Consider the following 27,090-nt stretch of genomic DNA (forward strand, 5'->3'; position numbering starts at 1 on the left):
CCTTGTCAAGGAAAGTGATATTTGGGGAAAGAATGCAATAAATCATAGTCAGGTTAACACCCTTAATTCAGACAAAACATACACTCTTTAAAATTATTTTTGCCCCACTGTTTGTACGATTTTGTTAGATCTGCATTTGAACAATATACTGTCATCATAGTTTGGAACAAAGCTCCGCAAGATGCATTCAAGAAAGGAGTATTGCTATTCCTCAAATAAATGTGGACAAGAAGGTATTCTCAGAAATAAAGATGCTTTTGAAGCATCTTTATTTATGTCAACTAGATCTACTAGGTCAGCTTCTTTTACATCTGGTTTAATGTAAATATTTTTTAAAATAAAACTTGGGTACAGGGCTGGGAAATGTCAAATGAAATGAAAATAGATGTCAGCAATAATACTTTCCTTTGGCGTAAAGGAGAATATACACCCGAGGGGACGTGATGTCGCGGTGGAACGGTCGGACTTTCCTGAAGCCCAGGATCACTGCCAAATTCTGGTCATCTGGATGGTCCATTTGGACCTAAACTGTCCTGTAGAGACGGTGATAGGTAGGGGTACATCCTGTCGATCCCAGAGACACCCGCAAACTCTCTGGTGATCCAAAGAAAAGCCCCTTTTGCCAGCGACTAAGAGTCAGCCTCTCGGCTGTGAAACTGCTGACTGCCCCAAATGTAAGTGCTGGAGAGAAGCATGTTGATTTGGTGAGTTTTAATTTTTTTTTCCTTTGGAGGGAGAATACCCTAAAATTTGGAGATTTTACTTAAAGAAAGAAAGACTGATAAGAAAATAAGCGGTGGATGTAAGAAATAGTTGAAGGTTTCCGGGTTTTTCCCCCCCTTTTTAATGCCGGAAGCCTGACTGGACTCAAGAAGCAATTTGATTTTGACTTGGACTAGCTCTTTGTGCTTTTCTTCTTACTTATTTTGTTGGATTTTCTTTGGAATTATTATTACAATTAAGTTGGAACTGACCTAGAATTTTTTCCCTTTTTACTAATCATTTCCTTTTTTCTTAGAGAAAGTTAAAGGCAGAGTGTAACATTGTAACAAGGGTTGAGATTGAAACAAGTATCACTGCCACTTAGTGGTTTTGGAACTATTTAGTTAGATATGATAGTGAGAGGAACACAGCTGTTTCTTGGAAACTATCAGCAGCTGCGAAAATTACTCTGAAAGAATAAACTAAATCTTTCTTTTTAAAGGGGAAAGCTTAGAGTGACCTTGGAAAGGCTTTCATCCGATAAAGACTTAGAACTTTTCCTTTTTTTTCCTCCCTTTTGGTGGCAGTGTTTATCTTACCTTATTTTGGAAGCTGTGGTATCACTCTGTCTATGTTTTCTGTTTTGATGTTTTTTCCTTTTTGTCAGAGTGCTTCAAGTGTGTTGGACTAAGGGAAATTTTAACAATTTTTTCTTTTTTTACCATCTTCTTCCCTTTCTTCTTTTCATAATCATTTACATAGAAGATATCCAAGAATTTTTATTTTTAATCTTGCCTTTTTTTCCTTCCCTTCCTGATTTTTGGTTTTCCATATTATTGCATATTTTTTTCTTTTCCCTTCCTCTCTTTTTTCCTCTTGTTCTTCCTCATCTTCCACTTTCTGCCTCCTCACGGTTAAAAATCAAACACAAAAAATAAGATGAGTAGAAAAATAGCAACTGTTGTCTCCGCAACAACAACCCCCTCCTCTTCATCTGTAGGAGGGCAAAGATCAATACAGACGATGCTTCAACAGAGAAGGAAAAGGACAAGGGTGTAACATTAGAGGCAATTATGCAAGGAATACAAAAATTAGAAGCAAGAGGAGAGAATATTGAAAAGAGGATAGAAAATATAAAACAAAAGACAAGCAAAACAGAAGAAAAAATTGAAAGGATTCAACAATGGATGATGAAATATGAAGACAGACTATTACAAAAAATTGAAGAAAGGGATAAAGAAAGAGAGAAGAAAATGGAGAATATTGAAGTAGATTGAAGTGGAAAAAGACAGCAGCAGAATACTGGGATGGGAAATGGATCGGCTAGAATTCTTTTTAAGATTCCAAAACATAGAAGAAGAAAAAGGTGAGGATTTGGCGCAGATAATATCAGAATTACTGAAAGATGTGTTAGAAATAACCCAAGAGAAGATGATTGATGGCATAGATGAGGTGTTTCGAGTCTACACAAGATATGCAGTGAGAAATAGACTCCCAAGGGAAGTCCATGTAAGATTTACTAAGAAAATAATTAAATTACAAATTCTACAGAAAATAAGATAGAAAATTGGAATATAAGGGGAAGGAGGTTGTAGTGCTGAAACAAATCCCAAGAAGAGTGAGAGAGATGAGAAGAACATATCAATTCCTGACTAAGATTCTACTTAAGAAAGGTGTTAATTACAGATGGCTTATACCAGAAGGCTTAATATTTACATGGCAAAGACAAAGATACAGAATAGACACAACCGATAAGGCAGAAGCATTCTTCAATGAACATCTGAGAGGAAAGGCTAAGAAGGCTGAGAAGACCGAAAGAGAAGATCTATTGGTAGTCTTGCAAGAGGCATGTACAGTTGAGATCAAGAAACTTGAAGGTGCAGTAGGTGGGATTCAAATAGAAGAGGGAGCTACAGGTGGTATCGACATTAGAGAACAAGAATTGAGATCAACTAGCGCTATAAATCCTAATTATAAATTATAGATATGGAAGAAAAAATGGTCTCAATTAATATAAATGGACTTAACTCTGCAATTAAAAGAAAAATATTTCATAAATTAGAAAAAATAAAATTGGATATAATTTGTTTACAAGAAGTTCATATTCAAAAACAGCGTTAACATTTATTGGTGCAACCAAAATTAGGGAAAATATTTACAGCATTGGCAAAGAGGAGGATCTTTTATGTTAAAGATATAATTCCAGCAAAACAAATTTATACAGATGATGAGGGAAGAATCTTGATGGTGGAAATTATGGACAACTCGAAGAAAATACTTTTAATTGCAACATACGCCCCCAACGACAAACAAGATGAATTTTACAGAAAAGTACATAGGAAAATAATTGAATTGGACTATACTGATATTTGCATGATGAGAGACTTTAATGGAATTGTAGATCAAAATCTGGACTATAAAACAGAAAAAACTACAAAGATAAATAGAAAACCGCTACCTAAAGCCTTTTTTAAAATGAGAGATGAAATAAATCTTAAAGATGTTTGGAGATAAAGAAATCCTACCAAAAAACAATATACTTTCTATTCAAATAGACATTTATCATGCTCCAGAATTGACATGATGTGGGCTACAATGGAACTGATTTGTGAGGTACAGGAACTTGAAATTGAAAGAAGTACTTGGGCAGATCACAGTCCAATTATAATTAAATTGAAAGGACAAAGGAAGAGATCTAGATGGACATTAAATAATACGATATTAAAAGAGAAAGATTTTCTACAGAAAATGGAAAAAGAATTGGCTTTTTTCTTTAAAGAAAATAGAAAGGAAGATACATCGATGCAGAATCTCTGGGATACAATGAAGGCTTACACTAGAGGTCTGATAATAGACTATACAAGAAAGAGAAATATAAAGAAAAGACAACTTCTTAAATGCTTAGAGAATGATTTTACAAGACCCTTGTAAAGACCCTTCTCCACAAAAAGGATATTAAAATAAAAATGGATATAAATAAGCACAAAATGGACTTATTGGAAAAAGAGGAATTAGCATAAAAATTAGAGATGCTAAACAGAACTATTTTGAAAATGCTAATAAAACAGGCAGATGGTTGGCGTAGAAATTGAAAAAAGAGAATAAAAAAAATATTGCAATTAAAAAATAATCAAGGGCAAATTTGCTATGGAATGGTAGAGAAGAAAATTATACAAGATTACTATGGTAAGCTGTATGAACAAGAGAATTTAGACGAGGGAGGAGTTAAACAATTCCTGCAAGAAACCAACCTTCCCCAGATACCTAAAGAAATGGAAACAATATTAGAAAGTATAATAACCATGATGGAATTAACCAAAGCACTTAAAAAACAAAATAACAGCAAGGCTTCAGGCCCAGATGGGCTGCCTGCAGAATTTTATAAGACTTTTCAAGATTTGTTGTACATTCCACTACTGGAAGTTATGAATGATGTCAGAGAGTAGGATACCCAAATCATGGTCAGAGGCATATATTATGCTCCTACCCAAAGAGGAGGCTGATTTATTACAAATTAAGAATTATAGACCCATCTCCTTGCTGAATACAGACTATAAGTTATTTGCTTTGATACTAGCAGAAAGACTTAAAAATATTTTAAATGGGTTTATTCATCCCGATCAAAATGGGTTTTTACCAAAAAGACAAATTAAAGATAATATGAGAATAATTTTGAATACATTGGAGTATTATGAGGCACACCCTGAAAAACAAATGGCTTTGATCTTCTTAGATGCCCAGAAAGCATTTGACAACGTGACTTGGTGATTTATGTTCTTACAATTGGAACAGATGAATTTTGGCAAGAAATTTACACAAGCCATTCAAACCATATACCATAAACAAATAGCAAAGATAATGATAAATGGAGAATTGACGGATTCAATTGAAATAAAGAAAGATACAAGACAAGATTGCCCATTATCACCTTTACTTTTTGCCTTAACATTAGAAGTATTAAATAGAAAAATCAGAGAAGAAAAAGAATGAAAAAGAATGAAAATCAAAAAAGAAGAATATAAACTACAAGCATTTGGAGATTACTTGGTTTTTATTCTCAAGGATCCACATGAAACGGCACCTAAACTGATTGAGAGAATAGAGGAATATGTGAGTGTAGCTGGTTTGAAAATAAATAAAGACAAAACGAAAATGTTGACAAAGAAAATTGAGACAAAAGGAAGAATTGGCAAAGCATTGGAGATCCAAGTTACAAACAAGGTTAAATATTTAGGGATATACTTAACTGCAAGATGTAGCACTCTTAAAGAGAACAATTATTATAAACTTAAGCAACAGATTGTGTCTGATCTAATGAAATGAGAAAATTTACAATTATCAATGATAGGGAGAATTTCTACAATCAAAATGAACATTTTATCTAGAATTTTATATCTGTTCCAGACAATCCCAATTAGACTAGGGAAAAATTATTTTGATAAATTAAATAAAATAGTATTGAAGTTCATTTGGCAGGGGAAAAAAGCAAGAATAAAATAAAAGTCGTTACAAGATGCTAGAACAAGAGGAGGAATGTGCCTACCCAATTGGGAATTATATTACCGGGCAACTAGCTTGATGTGGGTTAAGGAGTGGATAACACTAAAGAATTCCAGACTATTGACTTTAGAAGTTCATGACATATTGCTGGGATGGCATGCTTTTTTATGGTATAAAGGTACTAAAACACAGGGTTATTTTAAAAGACATTACTTAAGGGAGGCTTTGTTATTGAATTGGGAGAAGATTAAAAAGCAATATTACTTAAAAATACCAGTCTGGCTATCAACTATTGAAGTTTTTTCATATCAAATAATATACAAAAAGGAACAAACAGTTAGATATGGTGAAATTTTGAATGCATAGGGTAAACTCAAATCTTTGCAAGAGCTGAAACAGGAAGGAATTGAAATGAACTGGTTTTCATATGTGCAAATACAATCTAGATATGACAAAGACTGTAAAATGGAAGGTTTTTATGATTAAAAAAACTGAGTTAGATAAAATCTTGACAGGTACTGATGAAAAAGTAATTAAAAAACTATATGAACATTTACTAGAGGTTAAACTAAAAGAAGAACAAGTTAAAGAACCTATGATAGCTTGTGGGGGGGAATGTTGGACATGGGATTGAATTAGAGAAATGGGAGAAATTGTGGTCCCAAAATTATAAAATGACAATGTCAACAGCTTATAAGGAAAATTTGTATAAGATGTTTTACAGGTGGAATCTACTCACAATGAGAATAGCAAGAATGTTCAAGAACAAATTGGAAAAGTGTTGGAAATGTCATCAGACACTGGGATCATACTACCACATGTGGTGGACTTGCACAGAAGCTAAAAAGTATTGGACTAAAATCCACATGTAGTTGGAGAAAATGACACAGAAACGCATAGACTTTAAACCAGAGACTTTTTTAATTGGGTATTATACCAGATACATACAATAAAGACTTGAAATATTTGATCGTAAATATTTTAATGGCAACCAGAATTGTATTTGCAAAAAATTGGAAAAATGAGAAAATACCAACGCAGGAGGAAGTTATTCGAAAAGCAATGGAATGTGCTGAAATGAGTAAATTGACATTTGAAATTAGGGAACAAGAAGAGGAACAATTTTATAAGATTTGGGACTTGTTTAATCAATCGATATAATTACCATAATTTTGAATTGTAATAATAAAATGTGATAGGAGATATTATAAAGACATATTACTTTTATATAGACTGTATAGATTTATAATAATGTAATGGAATATTGGTATATATATGAATTGAATATATAGATTGTATAGATTTATAACCAAGTAATGGATTATTGTTATATATATATGAATGAAATATTTAGAATATTTTGTTTAAAATGAAGAAACAATAATTGTAGAATATATAAGATACAATGATAAAGATGTATTTCTATATATTGGATAGATATTTTATGATTTTACATTTAACAGAAAGTAATGATACACAAAGGTAAAATGTTGGTGAACCTTTTTTTTTAATATACTGCAAGAAATACCAGAAATATGGTATAGATGATACCATAAAGATATGTTATTATTAAATAGATTTACAATGATGTAACAGATAGCTAGCAAACATACGAATACAATCTTTAGAATATATATTTAAAAGGAAGAAATTATAAGAGTAAACTGAATATATGCTTTATAATGATAATCAATGTATTAATATATATTTGGTTGATAACTGTTGATTTTATATGCAACTGAAAGCGGTGATGCACAAATGTTTGTGACCAAACGACATGCTAAATAGATATGTAATTGATGATATTTTTTATGTTATATGTATGTTTTTGTTTGTTTTAAAATAATTTTTTTAAAAAGCAGAATATACACTCAATCTTTCATAAGGACTTTGTTGTTGGTCATTCATAAGCCCTGTTTTATTAGGAGAATACCAGAAAAATACTATTTAACATTCAATCAGATAATATTAACATTCAATCAGATAATATTTACCCCCTTGCACTGGGTTCCCAGTATGGTGCATATAATCCTGAAAATGCAGGAACAAAGTAGCAGCCATAAGATGTGCCTACTTCGGCAGCAAGTTTCTCTAAGATCAATACAAAATAGAAAACGTATCCTTAGCTTTCAATAGCCATTTGAAAACTAAGAATTGCAAAAGAAAATGCAAGTAATTTTGAGAATAAATAAGACTGTTGAGTGCATTAACCTATATAACAAACATAGAGCCAGGAAGCAGAAGTATAACTGTTATATATGCTATAATCTTCAACAAGTTGGTACTTTCTGGATATGCTGAACTACAATATACCTCCCACAGATCATTTATATCCATAAATAAAAGCTTATGGTATGATTTGAATAAAAATAAATCCTACTGAGCTTTCTTTTTTTTCAGGGAAATGGTGTAGAATTGCTGTTTTAATTAATTATAATTGAAACTCTGTATGATTAATATTCCTACTCTTACTAGCAATATTCACCATATAAATATTTCACTATTACATTTTCAGAAGAAATACAGGGTCCCTAATCCTAAAATTTGGGTACTTAGGGTTAATAATGGTATAGACATTGAGTACACAAATAAAATTCTTATCTACGTGAACATGTTTGAATGAAACACAGAACCTCTGAGTCCCTGTATTCTTACAGATTTACAATAAATTAGAAAGTTATACTCACCTACTTCTTCTGAAGATTTTGCAATACCAAGATTGTCCCTCAACCAACGAACAACAGCTCCTGCAATAGCAACAGAGCCCTAAAACAAAAAGGTAGACTAAAAATGTTTCATTTATTACTTCATGATTGTTCTTACTATATAGCATCCAAATATGTATTAAAATTTATTTAATATTTATTTATTTCATTAAATGTATATGCTGCCCACGTCCTAGTCACAGATTTTTTTGCAGCTCTTACAACTATTTTTAAAGCAGTCTTAAAGATCTTTTAATTCACAATTAAAATTTCATGGAAACAATGGAAACTCAGTCTAGTTCATATCTCTTTTTGACTTGCACACATAAAACAATCCTAAAATTACATGGAAGATTTGTACCCCTTCAAATACTGTATCTTCTCACTGAATCTATTTTACTGGTACTCAATTAGATTTTTATTTATATAAACTACTCAAAGTGGAATTTTTTTCTTAGAGCCACATAAAATAATGTTGATATCAAAGATACTATAGCAACATGAATTATAGTGTTTACCTATAAATAAGTGGCTCAGAGGTGGTATTCAGCCAGTTCTGACTGGTTCTAGCAAACCAATAGTGAATTTTTTTTTTAAAAGTTTTAATTTTTTCATTTACATAATAAATAACCACATGTTTACTATTACATAACCAACATTATATTATATTGTTAAATGTTTAGATCAATTCGTCTTACCATCAACCCACCCAAAACGATTATTGCCTCTTCTGCTTTCCATACACAGTATTTATACTCTATCCATCATTTTCTTCTCCCTCTCTCCTCCTCCTCCCTACCTCCTCTGCCGTCCTTCTCTGCTTCCCCTTCCTCTCTCCTTTTCCTCTCTCTCCTTTCCACTCCTTCTTTCTCTCTTCTTCCCCCTCCTTCCCCTTTCTCCTATCTCTCTCTTCTTTCCTTACCTCTTTCCTCTACTCCGCACTCTTCATCTCATTTACTTGGTGTATTTCAGCCTCTGAGCGAGCTCCATTTTATGTTGATGGTATTTATACTTCCATTTCAATATACATCTTTAATTTTAACATATATCCTCCTCCTTCTTTTTTTAAAGAAAAGTATACATATATAGTAATTATATTTTAACACCCCCCACCCCCCCGGCCTATTTTTTGCTGGGATGTAGACCTGGTTACAATTCCCAGCTATTCTCATCATTATATTTATATAGTTATACATAATTTCAGGCCCCAAATTTGTAGTTCTGTCTTTATAATCTCAATAATTTTTCATTATAAGTATAGTTCATGTTCCCCCTCCATTTTCCATATCTTGACTTAGCTTACCCTTAATCGTCTTTAAATAACAATCCTTACTGTTCAATGTTCATTACAATTCCATTAATCTACTACGTAGAGTAACAAGAGGTACACACCTCACTTTGTTCATCATCTTAAGAGTTCTATATGTGTCCATATTTAATATATTTTAACCTATACTTAATTGTCCTTCCCTTTTTCATATTCAATCTATTAACAACTCAGTATAAAAGTGAATCACTCTACTTTGTATTCTGCACATAACAGTTTCATATTTGTCCAAATTCCATATAGTTTAACCTTTATTTAATTATTTTTCCATTATCATATTCAGTCAGTTAGCAAGTTTAATTATCATATATAGGAGTAAACCACATATCTCAGCTTTATATTTCCTATATAACAATTTCTAATTATCTGATTTTTTCCTAGTTTTTGTCCCACTTCTCTATTCTTGTCTTCTCCCTTTTCTTTGTTTTGACATGTCCACCCCCTTCAATTTTCCCTAAGCCACTGTCAAACCCAGTGAAATCTTTTGTATTTCCCTTTGTTGGGGTGTAACCCCCCTCTTCAGTTTTCCCTGTGCCACTGTCAAACTCAATGAGATCTTTTATCTGCTTTTTATTTCCTTTTGTTGGGACACATCCCCTTTTTACAATTTTTCTGGAGTTTTTTGTCTGCTTTTTGTTCCCCTCCAATTCTACCCCTTCATTGCCTTGCTCCCCTTCTTCTTTGAATTCTTCTTTAGATATCTGCTTCTCTGGATTCAGAATTCTATTTAGACTTGATATTAATGATTTATGCATATTTTTTATAATTTCATATAGTTCTTCAAATTCCCAGTTTTCAATTTTCCCTATACCACTGTCAAACCTAATGAAGTTTTTTGTCTGTTTTTTATATTCCACCGTTTCTACCACTTCATTATCCCCCACCTTCTTCCTTCACTTCCTCAATATTTAACTTCAAAAATCTATTTAGACTTGATTTTAATGATTTATGCATATTTTTTATAATTTCACGTAGTTCTTCAAATTCCCACCTTTCCATAATGTCCAGTTCCAAAATTACAATTAGTTAACAGTTCTTATTTCAGAGTTCTGGTTTTAAATTTAGCTAGTTCAGCTAATGTGAAGAGGAAGAAGAGAAGGAGCCATCTAGATCCTTTGTTCTCCCTCTGTCAAAAAACTCCATATTTTCCCAGCTCTTGATTTTATTTTATTTTTTTCCCCTTGTTACTTTCCACCTCTTGTTGGTTAGAGTTGCTTAAAATATATTAATTAGAATGAACTTGAACACAGCAAGTCTCCTTGGTATGTTTCTCTTTGCCTCCTGCTTTTTCCAAATTCTGATTTATGACAATTGGTTAATTAAACCTTCCTGCTTGAGGTTTCAAATTCCATTCCTTGCATAGACAAGATTAGGTTATAAGTGAAAAATAATGCTTTTTTCTTGATTTTCCCCCCTTGTTACATTCCACCCCTCATTAGAGTTGCTTAAGATATGTTAGTTAGAAGAAACTCAAGCGAAGCCTCTTTATCTTTTTTTAAAAACACAGTCTTTTCAAATCCAAATTCCAAGTTTGTGTTTGAATGGGTTTGTCTCTTCTCTGCTTTCTCCTTTCTGCCTCCAAGTTGTTTAAGGCAAGTAGTTCTTTTTGGGCTCATGATTTAACCGATTTTTCACTTCTTTCTTTCTGCCAAAATCCTAATCTGTCCATTGATATTATTTATACTCTCAAAATTCTTTACCTTTTCCAAATTCTGATTTATGTTTGTTGGTTAATTAAATTTTCTTAAAAAGGCTTTTCATCCCATCTCCTACACGTTCCTGCTGAATGCTTTGACCAGAGGTCAGCAGCGTTTTGTGCAGCCATGTTGCCATGCTGCCTCCCTCGACACTGATTCAGAGGGCAAATCTCTGACCTACGAGGGACCTGTTGCACTCCCTCTTGGTCTGATGAGACGCTGGCCCTTCTCTCCCCCCCCCCCCCAAGAGAGGTTCTGATCCAAAAGGATCTTGGCATTGGTGTTTCAGACAGAGTTCATGAGAGGCTCTTCGGAGCCCACATCTCCTCCGTCGGTCTTGCTGAGGAACTTCCAATCTCTCTCCAGTAGGGGAAATTTTGAGTAATTATAAGAACCGACAAATACACCTCTGGCTGGCTCTGCCACCATCTATTTGCTACCTCCCAACTGATTGGCATCCCAGCTGATCAACTGGGTCATCTTCTGTTGCCCTGCACAGGAGAATGGAGCTGGAAAGCAGTTTAGAGGGGTGGGGTGGGAATGGGGATTTTACAGTATCTGTTAAGTTGGGGGTAAATGAAGAGGCAGGACTCCAAAGTAACTACAGCTCTTTATTTTGTGATTGGAAAAACCCTCTGTCAGCTGGCTGACAGCGCCCTCTTTCAAAGGGCTCTGTCAGGTAGCCTGTATGTAATGGCTCCTCTCCTAACTTAAGAAAGTAAAGACTCTTGAAATGGATTATTTCAAAAGGAACCTTTAATTAAGCAGAATGGAAACTATTAGAGGCAAAGCAGCATCTGAAACTCTTTAGGCAATGCAAGTGAGATTAAACTGATAATGACCCCTCCCCTTTGTCAGAATGCAGATTCTGGCCAATACTCAAGTGTGAAGATGTTTCCTTAACTCTTCTTCCCTGAGAGCCAATAAAACACATGTTTCCATGGCTATCACTAGTTAGACATTAAAGTAAGATATCCCACATGGCCATCATAAACATCTCTCCAGAGGTGCTGGGACCTCCAGCCTTCCGGTGACAGGAAACCAGTTGTAAATCTCAGTTGTTACAGGTATTGCTAGTAATTTAACTCCAAGGCCCCCCTCCTCCCAATTGAATGGCAGTATCACGTAAGGGATCTGACAAGCCTGGCCATTGACAGTGCTTTACTTTTTCTGCCGCTGAAATGGACCAATAAGCAGCAGATTTGCTAATCTCTCTTACCCAGATCAGGAGGAAACCGTACTGCTTGAATTTACATATTTAACATCCCTCCCCTCCTGAATGGTATTTCACCCAATCAGTGACAGCTTATAGTACGTAGTCATGCAGGTAGGTGGGGCATTGGTGGGTGCGATTTGCGCCTTGACCTGCACAGTTCAGTTGGACGAGCAGTGGCAGCCTGGCCAGTCAGGCCTGCCACTGCTCCAGAGTCAGTGGATGGATTCGTCTGGAACTTTTCCTGAGGCATGGCTGACTCCACCCGGCCTACCTCTTCATGAGATCTTCGCAGGACCCCCCAGACCTTCAGGTGAGTGTACGCATGTTTTATTTGGGTTTGAGTATAAGATATTTGTTTTGTTAGTGACTGAGGGCTGTTTTAGCAGAGCACTCTTAGGTTTCTATGGGTGTATTGGAAGCTCTTTGGATTGGAGTTTCTTCTGTTTACCTTAGGCTAGAATTTCCTATTTGGGCCCGGAATTGGTTTATGTGCCTCCTCCAGGTTTTTTCATTTTCTAGTTCGACTTGGTAGGATCTTGGACCGGTAATAGCAACCACCTTAGCCTGCACCCAGGTTGGTTCCCTGGGATAGTTGTGGGCATAGACTAGGTCTCCTATGCTAAATGACAGGGTTTGACTTATTGAATCTATGGGCGCCTCAGCATTATAATTTGGGTGTAGCCTACTAACTGTGACATCAGTTTACGCCCCATTAATAATTCTGTCAGGCTCCAGGAGTCGACAGGAAGTTCTTCAGCTGGACAGACGTAGGAGATGTGAGCTCTGAAGTGTCTCACATAAACCCTGTCTGACAATCCATATTCGGGGGTTCTTTTTTGAACCAGAAACCCCCTGGAGGAGGGGCGAACAAGGCAGCATCTCATCAGACCCAGAGGGAGGCAACAGGTCCCTCGCAGGTTGGAGATTTGTCCTATGAATCGGAGTCGGGGTGGCAGTCTATAACAGGCTGACAAGACGCTGGCTTCCAGTCAGAGGAAAGAACAGAAGGGTGTGGAAGAGATTAAAGACCAGTAAGAAAATTTATCTAAGCCACAACTATAAATCAAACCTGGAAAAGGCAAAAAAGTTTTGAGAACATAAATAATATTGATGGTCAGATCAGGATTTTTTTCAAAAAGAAAGAAAGAAAAGGAAAATGGGAGGGTTGAAATACCAGTCCCCCCCCCCAAAAAAAAACTATTTGTTTGAAACAATTTTGGACAGAAAGGAGAAAGCAGAGAAGTGACAAACACACTCAAACATAAACTGTAAATTTGGTTTTGGATTTGAAATAGAAACCAAACATTCCGAAGGATTTACTTTGTTTTGAATTTCTTCCAAATAATATATCTTAAGCAACTCCAAAAATCACTTTGTCTCACTGATAACTGATAACCTAACCTTGACTATGCGGGAAGTTTTAATTAACCAACTGCCATAAATCAGAATTTGGAAAAGCAGGAGTCAAAGAGAAATACTCAAATCTGGCTGTTTCCATGTTTGTTCCAAGTGATATATTTTGAGCAGCTATAATCGACTGGACCAAGAACTGGGAAATACGAACAATTTTTTTTTAATTTATTCTTTTTTTTTCTCTCTGCAAAAGATTAAAATGGCCACAGCTTCTGTTCCAGTTTCACAATAGTTGAATTAAATTTAAGGTGGACCAGAATTTTGAAATAAGACTTGTATAATTGCAATTTTGGAACTGGACATTAAGGAAGAACAAAAGACCAAGATGGCTCACATCATTCTTCCCCACAGCAACTGAAGTAGATAAATTTAAGGTGGAACAGAATTCTGAAATAAGAACTGTATAATTAACTGTAACTTTGGAACTGGACACCATGAAAAACTGGGAATTTGAAAAACTATGTGAAATTATAAAAAATATGCATAAATCATTAATATCAAGTCTAAATAGAATTCTGAATCCAGAGAAGCAGATATCTAAAGAAGAATTCAAAGAAGAAGGGGAGCAAAACAATGAAGGGGTAGAATTGGAGGGAAACAAAAAGCAGACAAAAAACTCCAAAAAAATTGTAAAAAGGGGAGGTGTCACAACAAAAGGGAATAAAAAGCAGACAAAAGTGGTTTTGGACGTTGTTAGTGGCATAAGGAAAATTGAAGTAGGAGATTAAAAGAGAAATATAAAAAAACCTTTTGATGGTGACCTGGGAAAAATTGAAGAGAGTGGATGTGTCAAAATAAAGAAAAGGGAAAAGACAGGAACAGAGAAGTGGGACAAAAGACTTACTAGGAAAAAATCAGACAACTAGAAAAGGGAAACATAAAATTAAGATAAGGGCTTTATCCCTAAATATGACAATAAAATGGAGGTGCTAACAGGTTGAATATGATAATGGAATGATAGCTAAATAAAGGTTAAAATATATGGAATATGGATAAATATGAAACTGATATGGGAGATGGTAAAGCAGAGGTTTGTGATCCACTTTCATACATAATTAAATTGAGTTGCGAATTGATTGAATATGATAATAGAAGGACAACTAAGCATGGGTTAAAATATATGAAATATAGACATATATAGAACTTTTAAGATGATGAATAAAATGAGAAGGCTACCGCTTGTTATTTTATATAATAGATTAAGGGAATTGTAATGAACATTGAACAGCGAGGATTATCATTTACAGATAATTAAATCCAAGATATGGAAAAATGGAAAGGGAACATGAAATATACCTACAATGGGAAATACACAGAGGCGCTAGCGTCTCAACAGTATGCACACGAACTTCGGGGCTCCTGAGGAGTGGCAATATCCTACCACTCTGGGAGGCTTGTTTTGAGCCTGGAACTGTCTTGGACGGACAGTGAGGAATGAGAGCATGGACAGAGGTGACGGGGGCGCAAACTCCCTCAAATGTCTGCAATAGCTTTCGATCTAAATTGGAAGGAAGACAGCCACTGCGAGTTGTCAAAAGTTGAGGTGGCAAAAAAAAGAGAGGAAGAAAGCGGCCTGAAATGTCTGGGCGAGATCTTGATAATACCCTGGGGCACACTGTATTCAAGAGTTTGTTTGTTTCTTTTTTCTCCCTGATTGACTGACTGAGACTAAAGAGAGAAGGCAAAAGGGTGTGTGTGTGGATTACCCTTCCAGGAAGTAGTGGCGGAGAAGTGAACGCCCATATAAATAAAGAATTCAGCCAATAGTTTTGGGAGGATGGTCTGGAGAAATGGAAAGCAGTCTGCATAGAGTTGATTGCCAGTAAAAAATTTAAATTTTGAGATTGATATTTGAAGAACTGATCTCTGAGATTGCTCTTGGAACCTTTTTTCTTTTCTTTTCTTCCTAACTACTCTTTTAAGAAACAACAGTGCCATCTAGTGGCAACAGGGAGAGAGAAAAAATTACCTTGAACACATGTTTTGACAGGCAGATTGATGATAAGAACTATTACATAAGACAAAACACCAGCTGTGTTTACAATTGTGGTCATTTTTAAAATTACTTCTGCACTCTTTGCTCTCTTAGTAGGAATTGGGGGGGGGGGTTGTTGGTTGTTCTTGTTTATTTTTTTATCTTTCTACTGTAATTGGATTAAGGTAACAAGATCCTGAAGCTTGGAGGAAATAAGGGGGATTAAAAGTTATTTTTATTTTAAAATTGTGTTTAATTTTTTTGTTTTTGCCCTTTTTTGTTGGAATTTGGTCTTTTTTTTCTCCCCTTCTTTTTTTTCTTTTTACTTTAGTACTACAATTGGATTAAGGTAACAAGAAGCTGAAGCTTGGCCCACCAGAATTGGTGAGGCGATTGTCAAAATTTGGATTTCTTTTCTCTTTTTTAATATTTGGATTATAAAAAATAAATCAACAAGATGAAGAAGATAACAGCATACTCCTCATTGACAGCAACAACCTCCAGCTCTACAGTACAAAAATCATCAAATACAACAACACAACAAGATAAAGCTAGTATGGAATTAAAGAGCAAGTTACAGGCTATGCACAAAGACCTCAAAGAAAGAATGGACAAAGTGGATGAAGATCTGAAAGAAGTTAAAGAGATAATGGGAAAAAATGAGCAGAGACTGCAGAAAGTAGAAGAAAAGGTGGAAATTACAGAGAAGAAAATGGAGGAGATGGATTATAGACTGACAACAATAGATAAGAAGCAAGAAAAAATAAATATTCTGTTGGAAATGGACAAGGCTGGTTTTTATTTAAGATTCCAAAATATCGAAGTGGAAAAGGAAGGGAAAAAATCGCCAACATATTGGTGGACAGACTGGAAGAATCCAAGGAAAGTTGCTAAGCAGGATTTATGAAATTTACAGGGTCTATACAAGATACGCTACAGGAAATGAATTACCCAGAGAGGTACACATAAGATTCACTAAGAAAACACTGAGAACAGAGATCCTGCAAGCTGCAAGGAATACTACAATAAAATACAAATCTAAAGAAATAATAGTCCTAAACAAGTGCCAAGAAAGGTGAGAGATTTAAGGAGAGAATATCAATTTCTGACCAAATGCTTAATCAAAAAAAGGAATCAACTTCAGATGGTTAATGCCAGAAAGGATACTAGTAATTTGGCAGGAACAAAGACATAGGTTGGATACAGTAGAGAAAGGAGAGTTATTTTATGAAAAACACTTTGGACCACAAGAAGAAGAGAGATGGAGAGAGGAAAGAGGAACAAAACTACAAGAAGAGAAGGAGAAAGAACAGAGAGAACTAGCTAAAGAACAAGAAGGGCGTTAAGAGGAGGAGCAAGAACTAGAGATGAAAGAACAAATGGAGGTGAGAGTAACTAGATCAACTAAATTGACAAAAAAATGACATTGAAGAAATAAAGAAATAAAAATAATCTCATTAAACATAAATGGATTAAATTCGAGCATAAAGAGGACATTTAATAAATTAGAGAAACTGAAATTAGATATAATATGCCTGCAAGAAGTACATATTAAAAAAACAACACAAAAATATTTGGATTTTCTGAAATTGGGGAAGCTGTATATGACACTTGCCGATCAAAGCCAAAGAGGTGTGACACTGTATATTAAAAAGACAATATAATCAAAATAAATATTTGAAGACAAAGAAGGAAGAATATTGATAGTGGAAATAATGATGAATAATAAAAAATATGGATGGTGGCAATATATGCGCCAAATGACAATCAAGAATAATTTTATGGAAAACTCCACAAAAGATAATAGAATATGAAGAAATATGCATATTAGGATACCTTAATGCCAGAGTAAATAATGAGCTGGATCATAAAACTGCAAAGTTGAACAAGAAGTTAAGGAGAACACTGCCTAAAACGTTCTTTACAATGATGGAAGAATTAAGCGCACAAGATGTATGGAGAAGAAGACACTTGAGAGAAAAACAAAGTACATTTTACTCAAACAGACATAGGTCGTGGTCAAGAATAGACATGATTTGGGCAACAACAGATCTAATTGCTAAAACACAAAAGATTGATATAGAAACAAGTATATGGGCAAACCACAACCCAATAATAATGACATGGAAAGGTCAGAGGAGAAAAATGAGATAGACATTAAATCAAAATCTATTAAATGAAAAAGAATTTCAGCAATATATGGAAAAAGAATTGAACATTTTTTTAAAAAAGAGAAGGAGGACACATCCTTACAGAATGTGTGGAATACCAGCAAGACATATACTAGAGGACTAGCAATGACTTATTTAGGAAAAAGAAACAAACAAAACAGACGAATACAAAAGATAAAGGAGGAGCACAGGGGACTGGCAATAGAACTACAAAGAAACCCACAAAATACTAAAATTAAAAATTTTATGGACCTAGAAAAACACAAACTGAAGTTAATGGAAAATGAAGAAGTGGCAAATAAAGTAAAAGTCACAAGACAAAACTTCTTTGAAAATACAAATAAACCAGGACAATGGTTGGCGTACAAAATGAAAAAAGAGAAAGAAAAAAAATCATAAATCAATTATCAGACCAAGAAGGGAATATTTATTATCAAAAGGAGGAAAAAGAAAAAATAGTAGAAAAATATTATAAGGAAGTATACCAGCAAGACACAACGGCAGAAGAAAAGATAAAACAGTATTTAGAGAATGCGGAAATACTTAAGATTCCAGAAAACTTTTAAAAGGCACTAGAAGAGAGAATAACAACGATGGAAGTAATAGAAGCAATAAAAGACAAAAAAGGGGGAAACACCAGGTCCAGATGGATTACCAGTGGAATATTACAAAACACTACAAGATTTACTAAGCAACATCATGTTAGAAGTATTTAATGAGCTGTTACTGAAAGCAAAAATACCGGATTATTGGTTGGAGGCTTATATAACTCTTATCCCAAAAGAAGAAACAGACTTGCAACAAATAAAGAACTATAGAACAATTTCTTTATTAAACATGGATTATAAAATCTTTGCATCGATAATGGCAAAAAGACTTAAAAGATTGTTAAATGAATTTATATACTCAGATCAAAATGTTTTTTTTTACCCAAGAGACAAATTAGAGATAATATGTGAATTAGATTGAATGCATTCGAATATTATGAAGCACATCCCGGGAAACAAATGGCATTGTTATTTTTGGATGCGCAGAAAGCTTTTGCTAATGTAAATTGGCAATTTATGATAATGCAACTGCAAATGATGGATTTTGGGGAGGAATTCATAAATATGGTTAAAACCATCTATAAGGAACAACAGGCTAAAGTAATAGTAAATGAAGAGATGACAGGAAAAGTGCCAATTAGAAAAGGGACTAGACAAGCGTGTCAGCTATCTCCACTATTATTTATATTGACATTAGAAGCTTTGAACAGAAAGATAAGGCAAGATAAAGATATAAAATGAATGAAAGTTAAAAAAGAAGAATATAAATTGCAAGCATTTGCAGATGACTTGGAATTCATTATTGAAGATCCAATAGAAACAGGTCCAAAACTACTAGAACAAATAGAAGAGTATGGAGGAGTGGCAGAATTGAAAATTAATAAAGATAAAACAAAAAAATTAGTTTAAAACATAACAGAAAAATAGAAGAGAAAAAAATGGAGAAATTAGATATTCAAATAGTAAAAAAAGGGAAATATTCAGGGATACAGCTGACTTCGAGATGCGTAACTATTAAGGAAGATAATTATTATAAATTAAGAAATCAAATTGAAATGGATATAGAGAAATGGAAAAACCTATAGCTATTACTAATGGGAAGAACAGCGCTAATTAAGATAAATATACTACCAAGAATATTATTTTTATTTCAATCAATACTGATAAAACTGGAAAAAAAGTACTTTGAAAAATTAAATAAAATAATAGGAAAATATATTTGGCAAGGATTTAAGGATTAGAGGTGGATTTGGAGTACCGAATTGGAAATTATACTATCAAGCAGCAGCTTTAACGTGGATAAAAGAATGGATATTATTAAGAAATGCAATATTATTAGCCTTGGAGGGACACAATATGCAACTGGGTTGGCATGCATTTTTGTGGTATGGGAAAAATAGAATACATGGTTATTTTCAGATATACTATGTAAGAAATGGTTTATACGCAGTTGGGAAAAAGTAAAAGAAAAGCACTATATGGAAGTACCAATGTGGCTTTCAACAATAGAAGCTTTGACACATCCGAATACTAGTAGTACGAAAAAGGTTATTAGGTACGAAGATATACTAACAGCACAGGGACAACTAAAACAAAAGAAAGAATTAGAAGAACAAGGGATTAATATAGGGTGGTTTAAACAAATGCAAATACAAACAATATGAGAAAGATGTTAAAGAGTACGGTTTTAATATGGAAGATTCAGAATTAGATAGGAGACTCATGGGAACGGATGAAAAAATGATTTAAAAACTGTATAGTTATTTACTTAGAATAAATTTAGAAGAAGTTGTTAAAGAAACAATGATAAGATGGGCAAAAAACTTTGGATATACAATAGAACTAGAAAAATGGCAACAACTATGGGAAAGGAACTATAAACTGACAATGGCGAGAGCACACAAAGAGAATTTATATAAAATGTTTTATAGATGGCACATGACACCGGAAAGATTAGCAAAAATGTTTAAGTATAAATCAGCTAAAATATTGGAAATGTCACCAGTTACCAGGAACATATCATATGTGGTGGACGTGCAGGGACGCAAAAAGCTATTGGATTAAAATACAAACATGGTTAGAGAAAATGATAGAGTTTAAGCCAGATATATTCTTATTGGGTATTCTACCAGAGAAATATAGTAAAGAAGATTCATATTTGATTGTACAAATAATAACAGCAGCTAGAATTGTATTTGCACAAAATTGAAAAGCAGACAAAATCCCAACAGAAGGGGAAGTAATAAAGAAGATATTAGATCGTGCAGAAATGAACAGGTTGACATTGAGAGTAAAGGACAAAGAGGAATCAGTGTACCACAGGACATGGGGCGATTTTATGATAGGCTTGAAAAAAGATACAAATAGAAAAAGAAAGGAACAAAGCATAAAACAAATAACTCAGATGACACATTATTAAATCAGGGAAGGGGGAAATAAAAACATATGAAAATGTAAATATACAGGCGGAAAAATGATATCAATTGACAAATGTTAAATAGCAATTATAAGAATGTATATTTAAGAATGAATTTGAAAGGAAAAATAAAAAACTCTTATGGGGAACTATTGAGATCTAATCCAAGATATGGAAAAATGGAGAGGGAACATGAAATATATCTATAATGGGAAACTATTGAAATTTAAAGACAGAACCATAAATTGGGGGCATGTAAGGATGTATGATTATATAAAAATAACGAGAATAGCTGGGAATTGTAACAAGGTCTACATCTCGGCCAAAACTAGGCTGGGGAGGGGGGAATTAAAAGCACAATGATTATATATGTATACTTTTTTGTTCTTTTTTTTAAGGGAGGAGAATACATGTTAAAACTAAATATATATATATATATATATATATATATATATATATATATATATATATATATATATATATATATGTGTGTGTGTGTGTGTGTGTGTGTGTGTGTGTGTGTGTGTGTGTGTGTGTGTGTGTATGTATGTATGTATGTATATATATGTGTATATATATATATATATATATATATATATATATATATATATATATATATATATATAGAAAAGGAAATACCATCAACATAAAATGGAGCTTGCTCAGAAGCTGAAATACACCAAGTAAAGGAAATGAAGAGTAGGAAGTAAAGGAGAGAGGTAAGGGAAGAAAAGTGGGATAGGAGAGAGGGCAGGAGGGGGAGAGGAGGAGAGAGAGGAGGAGTGGAAAGGGGAGAGGGGAGAAGGAAAGAGGAAGGGAAAGTAGCGAAGGGAAGGATGACAGAGGGAAGAAAGGAGGTAGGGAGGGGGAGGAGAGAGGGAGAAGAAAGGGATGGATAAGGTACAAATATGGTGTATGGAGAGCAGAAGAGCCAATAATTGTTTTTGGGAGTTGATGGTAAGATGAATTGATGTAAACATTTAATATTACAATATGATGCTGTCTATGTAATAGTATGGTGTATGGAGAGCAGAAGAGCCAATAATTGTTTTTGGGAGTTGATGGTAAGATGAATTGATGTAAACATTTAATATTACAATATGATGCTGTCTATGTAATAGTATACATGTGATTATATGTTATGAAAATGAAAAAACAATAAACTTTTTGGAAAAAAAAATATTCTGCCAGGCTCCGGTTCATGGTTGCACTAGGGGTTATGTGTTGTGCTAGCAGGAATTGGTCTATTTTGGCTTGCCGGTTTCCGGGGCCCATCCTAGCTAAAGTTTCTTTTGTGGACTACACCATTCGTTCCACTTGACCATTACTAGCTGGATTGAAAGGTGCAACCCGGACATGTTGGATTCCCTCTCTGCTAGGAATGATTCAAATTGTTTTGCAGTGAATTGTGCCCAGTTGTTGGATACCAGGATGTCTGGTGGCTCATGGGTGGCGAAAACTCCCCTTAATGCCCTGATTGTTGCTTCGGTTGTTGTTGTGGTAATTAAGATTACTTCAAGCCATTTCGGGTATGCATCTACAATAATGTCTGTCCCTTTACCAGCCCCACAAAATCAATGTGTACTCTTGACCATGGCCCTCTGGGTTTCTCCCATTCCCATATGGGTGCCCTTTGTAGTGCTGGTCTGGACTCCTGGCATGGAGTGTACATTGCCACCCATTCCATTATGTCCTAGTCCATATTTGGCCACCACATATGGCTTCTAGCCAAAGCCTTCATTCGGAAAATGCCCAGATGTTCCACTTGTAATGCCTCTAATACCTGCTTTCTCAGATTGTGTGGTGCAACCACTCGATCCTCCAACAATAGGCACACCTTTTGGGCTGACAACTCATATTGTTTGGTTATGAATGGTTTGAACTCATCAGCTCCTCCGGCCACTCCCTCCACACCCAGTTCAGAACTTTTGACAGAGTTTTGTCTTTCACCGACTGTCCTGCTATCTCCGTCGCTGTGACCGGGCTGGGTTCAAAATCCTCGATGAGCTGGACGGATGTGGTGGGGGATGGGTCTTCGACAAAGTCTGGAAGGGGGCATTGAGGGTATCTGATGGCCAATGTCTTTGCCTGGTTGGTGTAATAATCTGTAGTTATATGCCACCAGGAAAATTGTCCATCTAGTCATTCTTGGGGACATCATAGTCAGGGTGGGGCAGTCCCTGGCAATAATGCCCCAAAGTGGTTTGTGATCTGTAACAAGTTCAAAGTCTATGCCATATAGGTACTCATGAAAATGCTTGACCCCCACTAGAGCAGCCAGCGCCACCTTGTCCATCTGGCTGTACTTCCTTTCTGTGGCTGATAGCGTTTTAGAGTAAAATGAAAATGGGCCCTCAGTTCCATTTGGCAGGCGATGGCTGAGTACAACACCGATCCGAAAAAGGGATATATCACATATTAAGAGGAGGGGTAAAGTCTCATTATATTGGACAAGGATGCTATCCAATGACAATAAGTCTTTTACAGTGGAGAAGTCAGAGGTTTTCTTTATTCCACAGTTCCAACTGGCCTTCTTATCTAGAAGTCGGTGTAATGGTTCAGCAACTGTCGCCTTCTGTGGCAGAAATATACTGTAAAAGGTTAATAGGCCAAGAAAAGCCTGGAGTTCCATTTGATTCTTGGGTGAAGGGGCTTTCTTTATAGTTTTAATCTTTTCTGGGGTTGGGTGAATGCCTGAACCATCAATTAAATACCCAGGAACTCCACTTGTGGTACAGCTATTGTGCATTTCTCTTTTTTAACCTTAAGTCCGGCTTCTTGGAACCTTCTCAATGTTTCCTTCAACCAATGGATTAGTTCTTCTTTATTGTCCTTGGACATGAGGAGATCATCAAAGTAAAGCACTACTCCTGGAATGCCCTGTAGGAGGTGTTACATTATACTCTGAAAAAGTCCTGGAGCCGTGATCACCCCAAATTGTAACCAGTGGCATTTAAATGCCCCTCAGTGCATTACAATAGTCTGGGCTTCCGCTGTGGCATTGTCCACTGGCAGCTGCTGAAAGGCTTGTGCTTAATCAAGCTTTGTGAATATTGTGCCTTTGCCTAGTGAATGCAACAAATGCTGGATGACCAGCACTGGGGAGGCGTGCTGTTGCAAAGCTTTATTTTTGGTACATATATCGTCCACGCAGATGCGAATTGACCCATCCCATTTAATTGAGGTGACTATTGTGGTCTCCCACTTAGTGTGATCCACCGGCTCCAAAATTTCCTGGGCAATTAGTTTGTTTAATTGACTGTCTATTTTAAGCCGAAGAGCAAAGGGGATTCTCCTTGGCTTCATTCTGATGGTGGCTACATTGGGATCTAGGTTGAAAGAAATGGGTTTCCCCGTGTACTTGCCCAAAGTTCCATCAAAGCAATCTGCGAATTCCTTCATGAGGTCCTCGGTGCTGTCATCTTGGAACGTGTGGATGCCCCTTACTTCTAAACCCAGAGATTCAATCTGTTCCAGTCCCAGCAGACTTGGGATGTCATTATGTATGATGATCAGCTGCAATTGTCCATTGAATTTTTTAAATTCCACTTGAAAGGATCTGATTCCTAGGACAGGAGCTTGTTTCCTTGAACGTCTTTAACACCAACTTTTGCGGTTTCATCTGGTTCTTTTCCAGTCCCGGGACTGCCCTTTTTATATTATTCCAGGGCATAGTGGTCAGGACTGACCCTGAGTCTATCTCCATATCACATTGGGACCCCTCGATTAGGACAGTGATAAGGATTTTTTTTTTTTTTAGTTTTGTACACTGGAGTGACCTATGGTTGTTTCTTTGTTGCTCACGAATCGGGTCTCCCCACGGCTGTTTGGATTTTGGATCTGCCCTTCTGCCTGTCTTTGTCTGTATCTGGCCTGCTGATTGTACATGGCTGTTTGGTTGGCTTGGCATGCTTTACCAATGTCTCTCCTTCTCTTGCATCTTTGGCAGATTGCATCCAGGAACTGGCAGCTTGCTCTGGGATGGTTTTCCCTGTAGCCAGCACAAAACGAGGTTCTGTCCCGCTCCTCTGGCATCCTTGATCTGCCTTTGGCTTTATGCGATGGATTTCCTTGTCTTCTTCTGTAGAATCTTCAGTCTTCAGGTTCAATGAGAGGGGAAGTCTGGAGCCCCCATTGCTTCTCCAGGTTGAGGGAGGGGGATCCAGTGTTTATAAGATGAATATTTACCATCATGCAAGTCACTTGTTGCCTCTCTGGCAGAATCCCAGGCAGTGGTTCTCTGGGACAGGAATTCCCAAAAGCTTCTACTGTAAAGACCACAATTGCTGGCATTATCCCTTGCAAATGTACCCCTTGCACCTCTGGCATCTTAAGTTCTCATGAAGTGCTATTCTAACTGTTTACAGGTTGTTAAACGTAAAGGGGAGGAAAATCAAAGCCAGAGCAATCTAAAACCCCAGGAAAAAAAGGGGCTACAAAGGAATTTCCTTTTGGGTCTTCAAACAGCCCCCATCATTCCATGTAGCTCAAAGTCTTCCATGCGGACCTCAATTTTTATATCTTGATATCAAGATATATGGACAAAATGGGAACTTTGAGGATGGGGAGATAAAAGGGGGGGTCCCTTTTCAGATGAAAAAAATAATCAAATAAACTGATATTCTGCTCTCCCCCCACCCATCTGATCCTGTAGTTGGGCTACTGTTCCCCACCATCCCCCGGCATCTTAGGTATGGACATACAACATCGGTAACGGCTGGCCATGATGGTCATAAGTCAAGGATCGCCATCAAGTTGGAAAACTGTATAGGTAGTCCTCAACTTACGACCGTGTCATATAGCGACTGTTTAAAGTTGCAATGCCACTGATGAGCATTTTTCATACTCATGACCATTGCATGGTCACGTGATTTACAGTTGGATGCACAGCAGCTGACTCGCATTTATGATGGTCGCAACATCCTGGGGTCATGTGACATCTCCCTTTTGCAACCGTCTGAACAAGCAAAGTCACTGGGATAGCCAGTTTCACTTAACCATCGTCCGACTGACTTAAACAATGATCCACTTAACAATGGTAGCAAAACTGGTTGTAAAGTGGGTGAAAGCTCACTGAACAGTTGTCTCGCTTTGCAACAGAGATTCAGGGAAGCTAGATTCACTTAGCAACTGTGTGACTGACTTAGCAACTGTTCAAATTACAATGGCACTGGAAAAAGGGGCTTATGACTGTTTTTCACACTTAATGACCGTTGCAGCATCCCCATGGTCAGATGATCCAAATTTGGATGCTTGGCAACTGACTCTTACTTATGGTCACAATGTCCCAGAGTCAAATGACCTCGAAGGTACCTTGGAGGTAATCTAGTCCAACCCCTTGTCCCCGGGGTCACTTGATCCCATTTTGATTCATTCTGACAAGCAAAGTCAGTAGGGTAGCCGGATTCACTTAATAATGTTGCTAACTTAACAACTGCAGTGATTCCCTTAGGAACAATGGCAAGGAAAGTCATAAAATGAGGCAAAATCCACTTAACAACTGTCCCACTTCGCAACTAAAATGTTGGGCTCGATGGCAGTCATAGGTCAAGGACTAAAAATAGCCTTGGGCTTTCCTGCTATGACGTAAGGTGCCATTCCAGAAATGGATTGTCGGCAAGCATCGTGGTGAACCTCTCCATCTGTCTCCCTTTCGATATCATCCCTCCCTCCCCCTTTGCATTTCATTAAAAAAAGAAATATATTACTAGCAATGAGCTGGGCTCATTTGCATCAAGATCAAGACAAATGGAATTGCTCTTCAGAGCACTAGTGGATTTGGGCTAGATGAGGCCACTCCTGTCTACACCGGTTTGCTCCTGAAACGTATTTCACATAAGGGTGGAATGCCTAACCCTGCAATTAGCTTTAAATATGAAATCCCACTTTATTAGCAAGGAAACCGTGATGCTTGAAAATAAAGCTTGTCTATGAATCAGGAGACAGTGTGCCACCCCCACCCTCCACCCCCCATCACTAAATAGTTGGCCACCTCCCAAAAATGCTGATCACGCTGATATCTTCCAGTGGATCACAAGCAGCCAACTTGGGGGGGGGGAGGAGGGAAGGAAGGAAGGAAGGAGAGAGGGAATGGGAGGGATGAAAAGGGAAGAAAGAGAAAGAGGGAAAGAAAAGAGAAGAAAGAAAGAAAATAAGAAAGATAAAGGGAGGGAGGGCGAAGGAAGGAGAGAGACAATGGGAGAGAGGAGAAAGGAAGGAAGGAGAGGGAATGGGAGGGAGAGGAAGGAAGGAAGGAAGAAAGGAGAGAGGGAATAGGAGGGAGAGGAAGGAAGGAGAGAAATGGTAGAGAGGGGAAGGAAGGAACAAAGGAAGGAGAGGAAATGGGAGGAAATGAAGGAAAGAAGGAAGAAGAGAGGAATGGGAGGGAGGGGAAGGAAGGATGGACTTCAAATGTCTCTC

The 27,090-nt window shown here is 36.2% G+C and overlaps 1 protein-coding gene across 9 annotated transcripts in view; it reads right to left on the minus strand.

Annotated features, from left to right (window-relative positions):
- The window catches only part of GK (glycerol kinase), a 137,435-nt gene that overhangs the window by 42,177 nt on the left and 68,168 nt on the right, over nucleotides 1-27,090 (minus strand). For all 9 annotated transcript variants that reach the window (XM_087721820.1, XM_087721819.1, XM_087721818.1 and 6 more), the window contains 2 exons: nucleotides 7,890-7,968; nucleotides 7,197-7,293 (listed from right to left, as the gene is read on the minus strand). In XM_087721820.1, the coding sequence (XP_087577946.1) occupies nucleotides 7,197-7,293; nucleotides 7,890-7,968 (176 nt within the window). The remainder of the gene's footprint in view (nucleotides 1-7,196; nucleotides 7,294-7,889; nucleotides 7,969-27,090) is intronic.

Source organism: Thamnophis sirtalis, unplaced genomic scaffold (assembly GCF_051295495.1).
Source record: "Thamnophis sirtalis isolate CommonGarterSnake01/CBP01778 unplaced genomic scaffold, rThaSir2_p1.2 scaffold_8, whole genome shotgun sequence".
Lineage (NCBI taxonomy): Eukaryota > Metazoa > Chordata > Lepidosauria > Squamata > Natricidae > Thamnophis > Thamnophis sirtalis.